Source organism: Oxyura jamaicensis, chromosome 3 (assembly GCF_011077185.1).
Source record: "Oxyura jamaicensis isolate SHBP4307 breed ruddy duck chromosome 3, BPBGC_Ojam_1.0, whole genome shotgun sequence".
NCBI lineage: Eukaryota > Metazoa > Chordata > Aves > Anseriformes > Anatidae > Oxyura > Oxyura jamaicensis.
In genome coordinates this window covers 69,830,254-69,841,931 of record NC_048895.1, presented here as the reverse complement: position 1 = coordinate 69,841,931, position 11,678 = coordinate 69,830,254, and the positions used below count along the sequence as shown (strand labels likewise).

At 38.3% G+C, this 11,678-nt stretch overlaps 1 protein-coding gene across 1 annotated transcript in view; it reads right to left on the bottom strand.

The window, feature by feature from the left end:
- LAMA4 (laminin subunit alpha 4) overlaps positions 1-11,678 on the bottom strand; it is a 97,660-nt gene that overhangs the window by 37,906 nt on the left and 48,076 nt on the right. The window contains exons 9-14 of the mRNA XM_035322367.1: positions 11,095-11,206; positions 8,525-8,692; positions 7,598-7,791; positions 5,367-5,483; positions 3,204-3,352; positions 907-1,048 (exon numbers count right to left, since the gene is read on the bottom strand). Coding sequence (XP_035178258.1) covers positions 907-1,048; positions 3,204-3,352; positions 5,367-5,483; positions 7,598-7,791; positions 8,525-8,692; positions 11,095-11,206 — 882 coding nt within the window. The remainder of the gene's footprint in view (positions 1-906; positions 1,049-3,203; positions 3,353-5,366; positions 5,484-7,597; positions 7,792-8,524; positions 8,693-11,094; positions 11,207-11,678) is intronic.

Below are 11,678 nucleotides of genomic sequence, written 5' to 3'. Positions count from 1 at the left end.
AACATTTTAAGATTGGCAGCTGGAATAGAAAAAGAAGTCTAAAAACAATTTTTCTGTAGACTGCAATAAAATTTCAGGGAAATGTGTACTTTCCAGGCAGCAATACTGAATAACAAAGATGCAGAAAGCACAGAAGTCCTCTTAGTTTATCAACTCCAATCTGACCAACTTGGTATTCATGCTTCACGTTAGTTGGGCACTGTGACTGTTTCGACTGTTGCCTTTGATGGGTGATGAACACACGTGCTGCAGGGGGGGCTGTTTCTTGTTCCCAGCAGCATGCTGTTTGCAGAGAACTAGACAGCCCGGAGCTCCTTAGGTATCAATCCAACTGATTCCTCTTTCTGTCCCACTAACAAATTGCTACTTTTAAAGTCTTTTAAAACTATATACATACACAGATGCACATTAAATATTTGCCAGAGACAGAATTAGCATCCTCATCAACGCAGTGAGTATGCCAGTGAGCTATTTGCCTTGTTTTAACTTTCAATGAGAAATAGTGTTACTCTTCTTAGGTGTGTTGACCACCTTTCCTGCCACATGGTGCTGTGTGGAGTAGGAGGACTCAAGCACTGAATTCCAGCTCCAGGTTCCTACATGGCCAGGGAGTTGTCTGGACTGTCACAGGAGTGCCTCAGTTTGTGTGAACAGCATAAAGAAGCATCTCCCTGTACTTAAGGACAGGAAGGACCTATTGCATCTTTTCACATAACAGGGAAATTTAGGTTGGCAGAATAATTAGTGACTTAGTATTTAATTCAGGAAATAGTATATGAAGCAAAATGTGCAGTGAGATCTTTTTTTTTTTTTTTTTTTTTTTTTTTTTTTTTTTTCTTCATCCTTATGTATCCAAAGCCCCTGCAGCATTGCAAAATTAAAGCTGATATTATGAAAACTACTTACATCATTGACCCGGTTTGTTGTGTTCAGTGCTAGCAGTGCGGCTTTATTAGCTTCTTCGATGTAACTGGCAATGTTTTCATACACATTTGAAGCATTTATTGCCCTTTGTACCAACCCATTTGTGTCGACACCATGTAAATTTCTGTTAAAGAGACAGTAAAAGGAGGAAGAAACCAAAGTAAATCAAATTAGTTTCAAATTTAGTAGCTTTCTTAATCTGTGCATTCTGACTACATAACTGTGCACTTAAGTACTCTTGGCCTGAGCCGTATTCTCTTCATTGGGTATGACCATCTATGCCAAACTAAAGCAGGAGAAAACTATGTGAATAGAAGGTACTTCCCAGGGGTTTAACTTTGGGAATTTTGTCCTTAATGTCTTTGTGAGCAACAACAAGTAACACCTAAACTTATCTATTTATTTATGTATTTTAAATCTTGATTAGATATTCCATAAATTGAAAGAATAAGAGATCCATCAGCTGTCCTTCTACAGGGATAAGTTCTGGCTGTGAATAGAAAGATCTGTGTGTGCCAGTGATCAGGAGAGCTGTATCACCAGGCTGTTTGTACATTCCAAAAGTAAGTGGGAAAAGGGGGAAGATCAGATACAGAACTGCCTATTGGTCATGACATTTTGCAAAAACTTAAAATTAAGAAATGCAATGTAGCCTTGCTGGCATGGTAGAGCTTGATTTGTATTTTAGGTTGCAACTGGTCTTCAGGGGAGATTAAAACAGCAGCTGGTTTAGGGCTCAACCTTCAATTGTTTATAACTTTGAGTGTTATTTTTAATATTCTTGTGATAAACAGAATTCAGAGTATATATTCTATGTAAAGCATATATATGTAATATATATATGTAATATATATACACATTATATATATTTTTATAATATATTTTATATATATTATATTGTATATATTACATATATACACACTATATATTAGATATATACTTGTATGTATGTGTGTGTATTCACTTCAAAGTATTTGCACACTGAGGACTTATTAATTTTCCAGTTTCCAGAACTGTTGCAAAAATTTCCTGCTATATTCCCCCAAGACAAAAGAAGAACCTCTACCAAATAAAAGCCTAATGGGCTTATAAAGCAAACCCACAAAAAACCCCAAATGATTTGAAGACAGGCTAAAAGTTTTAAAGGATTAAAGTTTTACTGCAGGACAACCATCTCAACAAATAAAAGAGTCAGCACATTTCCATCTGGATATTTTGTAATTATTTCTGCTTGCTTTCTATTAAATTTTGAATGTGTTGGAGTTGGTAGTCATGTTTAAATTATTGTAGTGAGGGATGAAGGCTAGCCATATGGGGTATTTTCTTTCAAGTGATTCTGCTACCCCCAGCTAGCCAATCTCAGACTGAACATATTGTTTGTTTTTTTAGCTTGTCTGTAGTTTGTGTAGCATTATAGAACAACAGTTTCAGATGTCAGCTTTATGCAGTTTTATAAAAGAAAACCATCTGTTATTTTTTCTCTGTTTTAATCTCCCATCTAGCGCATTCTAATATTAAGAAACAACTGGTATTTAGATAATGCACTTGATTAGTAGTTATTAGTTTATCTTCCAAAAAATATGTCTATGATGTTACTTAAGGTAGAATTTGGTGAGGCATTTTCTATAACAAACCATTTGCAACAGTGATTTTTTTCATGTGTAGTACCAATTGCAGATAAAGTCATCTTTCAAATCCACCTAGAGCTGACTTTTTAGTAAATTGAAGGAAAGTTTATGTGCTTGCTATTTTTCAGCAAAATAGGAGGCCTTGCAGTAAATGTTTGGTGTTGCAGGGGGCTAGTTTCATTGGAGTACAATCCACTCTCTCAGAACTACTCCATCTGTAAACCAGTTCTCAAACAAAAATTATCACAGATCCCATTTGTTGTGGCCCACACTGCTGAACAGTAATGTGACATAACTTATTGACATAAGCTGTTTCTGCAAACCCCATTTAATTTGCCTGTATTATATTACTTTTCCTAGTCTCTTGCTATGGGAAAGGGGGAATGTGCCAAATTAGAAAGAGAATAATATCACATGAGATATATGTTTGTTTATTCTTTGAAAAGATGAAGAGATCTTGCTTCGCTCAATTTCAGCTGTTGCCTCTGGACCATGACATTTCCTCCCATACATGAGTTCCCAGTGATTTGTTTAATGCCTGTTTGCAGACAGCATATCTAATGTCATGGTGTTTCTGCCTGTTTCTAAGTTCACTCAGCTGTTCAGTCAGTAGCACTTGTATGAACAGAGTCTGCTGAAGTTAAATTTTACCGGTCCAGCTCATCAGCAAGTCCTCGTAGGTTGTGTGCATGATGCATAGCCTTTTCTACCAGCTCATCATCAAACAGAGACAGGTTGGCTATTTTTTCTTGCAGTTCCTTTTTCGCTCCATCTATTTCTGCGTAGAACCCTGACACATTCTGAACAAAATGTAGAAGGAAAGAAAGAAGACGAATATTGTAAAAAATCAAACCTATATTTTGATTAGTATGTTTTATTGTACCTTTCTGTATTATTATAATGCTTTTTTAATGTTATATGCTTATCATATAAAAGAGAGTAAAGGTCAGAAAAGAGTCTGTCATGAATGTTGGTGGATCAAGGCAAATGTAGGAAAATAAAAATCAGCAAAAATTCCAGAAATCCCTTTAAAATATATTGGAGAAACATTTGTGAAATATAAAAGAGAGACAGATTAATGATATCTTACTATTATTTATGTTTGCTCCAGAATGGTGCCAATGTGAAGCTTTTTGGTATGAATTGCTAATAGGTGCAATAATTACACCCAAACTTTGCAAGATCCACTCATTGTGGTTTTTACTAAATTAGGAGATGGAAACCACTTTTTAAAAAACCTCTTCTGTGTAAGACTGTAGGTCAGACATTAGCTTTTGGGACTTCTAAACTATATCTATACAAGCAAACAAAATAGTGCTGGGGTGGGCTGGCTTTCACAACATCCTATTAGTGCTTGATCCTTGGCACTGCTTTGGCCCTGGCCAGCTGCTGCCCTCTCAGACCTGCCTCCTTGGAGAATAACATGGAGCAGTGCCTGTGCCTCAGGGGCAATTTGTAGGGGAGGTGATGCTGGAGAGGAGCAGGGAGTTTAGCAACACAGCTGTAAGCTGTGCCACACACAGCTGTGACAACAGGCCCTCATCACATTCTTTCTCTTTGTATAGAGATAGCCCTCATGGTAGGAGGACATCTTGGGCTAGTCTGATTTACAGGAGTCCTTCAGTCACTGCTAACTCTGTGTATGTATAGGCAAGGAGAAGTAGCATCCCTTTGCCTTAGCCATATGCCTTCCTTATGTAAAGTATTTGTGGGGAAGGTCTGTTGGACCTTCATTCACCTCTCCAATATACAACCTTGCTGATAAATTTGATGATTATAATTGTGGCCTCAAAATACTAGAAAAAAAGGATGAAAGAGTGAAAAAGGATGAATGAGTGAAGTGTGAAGATACTCATTGCTGGTGAGGATGGAAGATACATGATGTTCTCATACTACTTCCCTGCAGAGTAAACATCCCCTATGTGCAGACTTACCCACAGGAGTGGGGGATACTGAATGATAAGCTGCAGCAACTTATTTTACAGAAAACACATGTGAAAAAAAAATCATACTGCTTGATCACCCTGGGATTGCTATAGTTAAAGAAAGCTGTCTTCTTTCTGCTTTCACAAATTACTTTTCCAAAGAAAAATGAATGGCTTTGGTATTTGCTTTTGTGTTGCTTTGGGCACCTATGGCTAAAATTAATGCTTTTGGAAAATTTTCATTTTTCTTAAACTATCTCAAAATCATTTAATGTAAGACATAGAAATAAAAGTTTTTGTAAAAAGGCAAAAGTTTTAGTTAGCAAAATCCCACTTTTATTTTCATTTATTTTCATAGAAAAAACAAAAACCGTGGGGAACTTTAAAGTAAATACTTCCCACAACACCTTGTCTCATTCATCACACTGTATTCTACAGTTGCAGACGAGGATTTCAATAAGACAATATGTTTATATTTAAATTTTACATTCTGACCATCACTGCTTTTAACACTATGATGTGGGATCTTAAGCTGTCTCCCATGCTCACTTGCAGACATGAGCAAAGTACAATCTGCCAACAGAGTGAGTACCTTTGGGCCTTTTGGCAGCCACTCGTTATGAAATGAGAACCCTACAGCAAAATCCTTCAGTCAGCTGTGCCCACAGTAAGGTATACGTCTAATATATTATTTTTCCAAGGCAGAAAAATGTAATTACAAGGCTTTCCATTCAGGGCGATTTATACATTTTTTGGGAAATATTCATCAGTATTTCTTTGAAGCAGTATAAAAAAATAGAGGTTTTTCACTCAGTGGTCTAAGCACATGACTTTTCAAAAGTTCAAAAATTCAGGACATACCATTTAAACAAGTCACTGAGGCACCTACCTTTATTACCTCACTTAACTCTGAGTTGATCTTTTGTGGTCCTGCCAGAATAGTTGTGGCACTTAGCAGAATGCCATTCACTTCATCTACCTGCTCTTTTATTTTCTCATGTTGTTTCTACAAAAAAAAAAAAAAAAAAGGAACCAAAAATGTTTGTGAACTGCTAGAACAGTATTACTGCGTTTGTCATGTTACTAAAGTTAATTCAAAAGATGAAGTGATAAAGTAGATTTCAGGTAAATTAAGTCTGTTTCTCATAGATAACCCTAATAGCTGCACATTATAATGTTGTTTCTTGCATTTTCTTGTCCTTGTGAAATATTCTTTTTTATATATGCGAATTAATTTCTTTTTATATTACAGCATGAGCAGTTACTGGGATGAAGCACTATTCAGTGCATTGCCAGCAGAAACAAATTAAACATGGACTTTTCATTGTGGCCTGGAAACTTTTTTTTTTCTTTTGTCTGCAGATTTTTTAAATTTACAGTCTTGAGAATTCTTTTTCATGTCAATAATGAAGCTAATGTGAACAATATTTTTATACAGCATGTGCCTTCACTGTGAGGAATAATGAAAATCCAAGTGGTTAAAAACAGAAAAATTGTGACTACAACCAGCATACTTAAGGCTTTGCTTCATAAATATGAGATGATCTGCAGCTTGGCATTATAGTAATTAAAAATGAAAAAGCAGAAAATGCTTTATAAATAAAGATCCCAAGGTCCTCATAGAAGGATTCACAAGAACAAGTGGGCTTGATTTATCTTTTGAAATAGTAAACCTTCCACATCAGCATGAACTTTGAGCATGGCAGATTTCAAGAGCTCAAAGTGCAGCCACTGGTGCTATGAAACCCAGAGGTTAGCCTGAATTCAGAAGATCGTTCCTGTGATCACAGGATTGTTCCCCAAACTGCTCTCCTCCAGACTCCAAACAATTTCAGCCACTGAAATGAAAGCAGTTAGGATCAAATGGTCCCGTATTGTTATCTTTGTCATTTTTTCCCGATGAAAAAATAACCGAGGAAAACATATTTAGGTGGGACATTCTGGTTTTGCATCTCTTAAGAAAACAAAGAAGAGTCACAAAAGTTCTGGAAGGAAAAAACAAACAATCTCTCTATATGACTCATAAATTAAGTATCTTTCTGGGATGAAGGACTTGAAAGTTTAATTTCCAGATGTTATCTGAACCTAACACCACCATTCAAATGCAAATGTTCCCCCTTCCACAGGGGTTTTAGGAGGAAGATACCTGAGCTCTCCTCTGGACTGATTGTTTTGTTCAAAATACTGGAACTATTAGTCTGAACAGAGCATAGGGAAAACTGCTGTACCTCATAGCAAGGCAGTTCACCCACCAAGTAGGAAACCCAGGTTTAAGATATCTGTTGTGGAGCAATTAGAGAATGGCTTTGTGCTTCCTGATGTAAATATAGTCATCTGCTCTTCCTGAAAAATTGAGGCATTTCGTTTAAAGAGAACCAGGGAGAAAGTTTGGATGGGACGGTATGAAAACAGTCACCAGGGAATGAATTCAGCACAGTCTTTATAAATAATTATTTCAAGAGAATATAATTACTTCTGAGAACATGAAGTCCTTCCACATCATAAAAGCATAGAATGGTTTGGGTTGGAAGGGACCTCAAAGATTATCCAGTTCCAACCCCTCTGCTACAGTCAGGGACACCTCCCACCAGACCAGGTTGCTCAGGGCCTCATCCAACCTGACCTTGAACATCTCCAGGGATGGGGCATCCACAGCCTCTCTGGGCAACATGTTCCAGTGTCACATTATAAATCAGTACATAATAGGTGAAACATTTCCACCACAGTATTTATAGCAGCCATGCTAGTTGGAATCTTAAGCATCTCGGGTTTTGCTGTAATACACCTTCCTATGTTTAGGCACTAGTAATCATCTTTTTCTTGGCCAGTTGGGACATGCTGTGCCAAAATCTGGCATTTATTGTGACTCCATGAATAAGTAATACACCTTGTATTTCTCAACTTATTGTGTAGAACTGGAGTGTCAAGCTCATCCTGCTGAGTAGCCCAAGAATCTTTTTTTTTTTTTTTTTTTTTTTTTTTGTGTGTGTGTGTGTGTGTGTGTGCGTGTGTGTGTGTGTTTGGTAATTCCTGAATCTCAATTGTTTGCAATCCACTATTTAAAGCGCTGGCAAACATGAACTATTCACAGATACTTATGGTACATATACTGCATAATACCTCATGCTCTTGAAGATTGGCTGTGTTTTCCTGATTTATATCCCCTGTTTGTATAACATAGTCAAATGCCTGGTTTAATGCCTCCTCCAGGTCTGACAGCTTCATATCATGTTCATGGAACTGTTCCTCCACATCAGAAACTAGAGATCTGGTGTCATTGTACCTCTCATGAAAATCTTCAACTCTCTGTAGCACTGGGAGAAAAATCAGGTGTCACTGATTAATCCATAGCAGGCACAGACAAACGTACGCACAGACACACAGACACATACATAAACACAAACATATTTTGCTGCTTGTTCTGCCATGGGAGCAACAAGGAGAGACTTGGGGCAGGCATTTGGAAACAGCGTCACCTTTGGCTGCTGTGATGGGCTCAGTGAGTGTGTCCATCAGAGCTGTGCCACTGCTGGTCCCTTTTCCACTGCTGTGTTAGCAGTGTGGGGAAAGGCAGGGAAAGGAAAAGCTGTAGCCCTTGTGTTTGTTTAATGCTTGACAGTCTCCTGAAGTCAGCAGAGTTATACTGGCTTGAGTTAGGAGACTGGCTGTGGTGAACCACACCAAGGGACAGAAACCAGCATTCCTTTCATGTTGGCAGATAATTCTTTTCCTATTCTTTTCTTTCCCAGATTTGATCTTGTGCACTTTTTTTTTTTTCTTCAAAACATCAGGAGCAGGAATTATTATTTAATCTCTTTCACTTCCTGCGTAAATAATTAAGGATAGAAGTCTGCTAATGGACACATAAGTCTCATATATTTGGTCTTCCATTCTTCTAAACTGTGATGTCGGCAGCCACCGAACCCACCAGCACCTCTTGGTCCTCTCCAAGCATTAGGTCTCGCTCAGCATTATGTCCCAAGCAGCCGAGCTCCTGCCAGCTGTGCATCAACATCTGGGTGAATTGAAAACAGATTCAAAACTTACAGTCCTCTGCTGCATCTTCCTCCTCGGCTGCAAGTTGCCTCTGATTAGTGAAAGGCTTACGGCGTTTGATCTCCTTCAGCATCTCCTCAGCCACACTCAGCTTCTGGGCAATTTCCTCAGGGCTCAGCTCTTGTTGAATTGCATAGTATTTCATCTTGCTGCTGATTTCTGTGGAAAAAAAAGGAACAGATGGTCAATTCAGCATGCTACAGAGAAGCAAGTATTCTTCTGTGGAGTACTCTTACTTTTGTGAATCCAGATCATGCTGATGGCAAAAGGAAATTTTAATTATGCTACCACTCTATGGTAGATAATTATTATCTTTAATCCAGTCTTAAAATTAAAGCTGTAAATAAATCACACTTCATGGCATATTTCGGGGTCTCATCAGAAGAGGATGAGATTAAATAAGCGTGGGTAGTGTGCATTATTTGGCTTGGCAGTTCTCACAGGCTGGGATCGTCTTTTTATTCTGATCTCTGTGGCATGTAGCAAACTGGGGCTTTCCTCCAAGATCGTGGTTTTTAAGTGCTACTGCAAAAATGTGATGCTTATGAAACAACAACATCAGCAAAGAGACTGAAATAATCTCTTTGTCCCTCTGAAGAAGTTTGAGGCACCCTAAAGACGTAACATAAGGCTTCTGGCATGATGCTGCCGTGCTGGTTTGGAGATTTATATTATTTCAAGGTTTTGGTCTCAGTTCAATAAATGCTGTTGAATCCTTGCAGCTGAAATTGAGTTTACCCATTCCCTGAGCAAGCATTACAAAGTTTTCTCACTTTTCAGTCCTTGGCCTCAATCACCAACCGCCTCCTCTTTCATACCCTGTGAGTAGCTTTGGCTTGTGTTCATCACTGGATTTGTGGGTAGCCAGATCTGGCAAGGCAGCCCTATGAATCTCTATTTTTTTAATAAAAAAATCTACATGTACTTGTGGCACAACTGATTCTCTGGCAGAATGTTCTTTCATGCAGTTTCTGGATGGCTCCTCAACTCATTAGTGAAGCTTTAAGGTCTCAGTTTCAGCAGCAACTGATCACCACAAGTGCCTCCGTGGCTTTCTTTTTCCTTCCTGTACTGGCACACGTGTGTGTACACATAGACGTGTGCATACACGCACAGCTTACCTTCAGTAGAGCCTGGCTTGCCTTTTGCAGTAGTGATGCTGGAGAATATTTTTATGCATGCTGAAAATAATTTTCACCCACTTGCTTGCAGCTTCTTTCTGGGTTGAACAAACACTCTTTTTCATCACAGACATAGGCGCTGCTTCTTCTATGATAGGCCAACCTGACTTCTGCTATTTGTGTCCCAAACTAAACACATTCTGTAATTCCTTTCCTCCCCCAACCAACTAGTGATATAAAAGAACTATCCACACAAGTCAGCCAGTGAATGCTGGTGACATACAATGAGGCTTAGGCTGATACCTGTACTCAGTAACTATAGAAATAAAAAGTGAGAGATGCAGCAGTAATCAGAATTGATCTACTGCTGTAGGTACAGAACATTTGTAACATGCTGTGTGCATGGTCTTAGCTTGCCTCATCTTTGTGACAGGATTGTTAACTATGTTTACTAAACTTGAACTATTGGTTGAAGCACCCACGGAGGTAATGATCAGCAAGGATAATGTTTGATGTTACAGCTCTTCCTTACAAAAGTTGCCACAGAACTTGCAATAATTGTTTTAAGTCAGAACCACTCAGGTCTGTTAATCAAGGATTTCTGTTAACCGAAAAAGGACTATTTAACTTATCTGCTCATCAACCTTTCTATTCTGGTGCCATAAACAGCTTTTTACACTGTCATCTTTGCAAAGGACTGGGAGAAATCAGTATTCCCTATGGCAGAATGGAGACCTTCATGATGCAGGTTTACAGGGGACAGGGATGCTTCTGTGTGCACTCACTTGGGGTTTTATTGCCTTCTGAAGTCACAGAAAGGGCTACAATTGGTTTAATCTTAGTTTTATATATAAGCACAATAACGTTATGTTAGTAACTTTAAAAAAAAATTCTGTCTAGCTGTTCACATGCCCTCCATTATTTACCAGCATGATCAGAAAAGTGCATTTGCATGAATTTTCTGACAGGGAAGACACTAAGCACTCTCACTTCCAATCCTGTGCTTGTATTTGTGGCTGCAATCAGCCCCAGTCTGATACCAGCTCTCTTTTTTTTTTTTTTTTTTTTTTTTTTTTTTTCCCCTCCACGAGTGTATATAAATCCGTTGAGCAGCTATTCAAACAACCAGAGGCTACAAGTTGAATTACCTTGAAGTGTTCCATGTAAACCTATTTATTATTATTTTTCAGAGAGAGAAAAATAAGAGAAGCTCTTATTCTGGTTGTCAGACCAAATCAACCCATAGTGTCAGTTGTCTTTGAAGAGAGACAACTTTTCATCATGGCTTTGCAGGCTTATGTTTAAAGCCTATGGGTTGCTTTGTGAGAGTGCCCAGGTGCAATGACTTTTTTTATTTTTTTATTTTTTATTTATTTTTTTTCTGGCGGTTTCATTAAGACATGCTTCACATGGAGCTGAACCAGAAAGAAATCTATTTACCTTGAATGTTATCCTTCATATTACGGAGCTGCTGCATGAGCTGCGTAGCACGGTTGTTGGTCTTCATGGTTTCCTTCTGTATCAGTAGGCCTTTGCTGGATGCTTGATTTCCCTATGAATAAACCATGTGAGCAAGATATTAGATTTTTTTTTTCAGATCCATATGCGTGTGTGGCAATGAGCAGTGTAAACACACATTTTGCTTTCTCCTGATGAGTATGTGAAAGTCCATTTATCATATAAAGTAGCATTTACAGTCTGAAGTGGAGGGCTGTCTTGTCGGTATTTTCAGAATTGCAGAGTGAGAGATTAAAATCTGTCCCATATTTATCCATCATTTGCTGCAATCAAATTGCCATAAATTATGTACAGTTGTAAAACTCCCATCTGCTGAGTCTCCTAGGCATTCAGCAGGGCTGGCTCATTTTGCTGGGTATCATGTTTCCTGAGTAAACATATAGACTGAAGAACAAGGTGCAAAGCTCCCCACCATTTTTAGATCACTGTCTCCCTCATGCGAGGTTGCCAGTTATGCAACTTGTTAAATTAAGAAAATGAGTGTCAGGGTTCAAAATGCCCTGAAA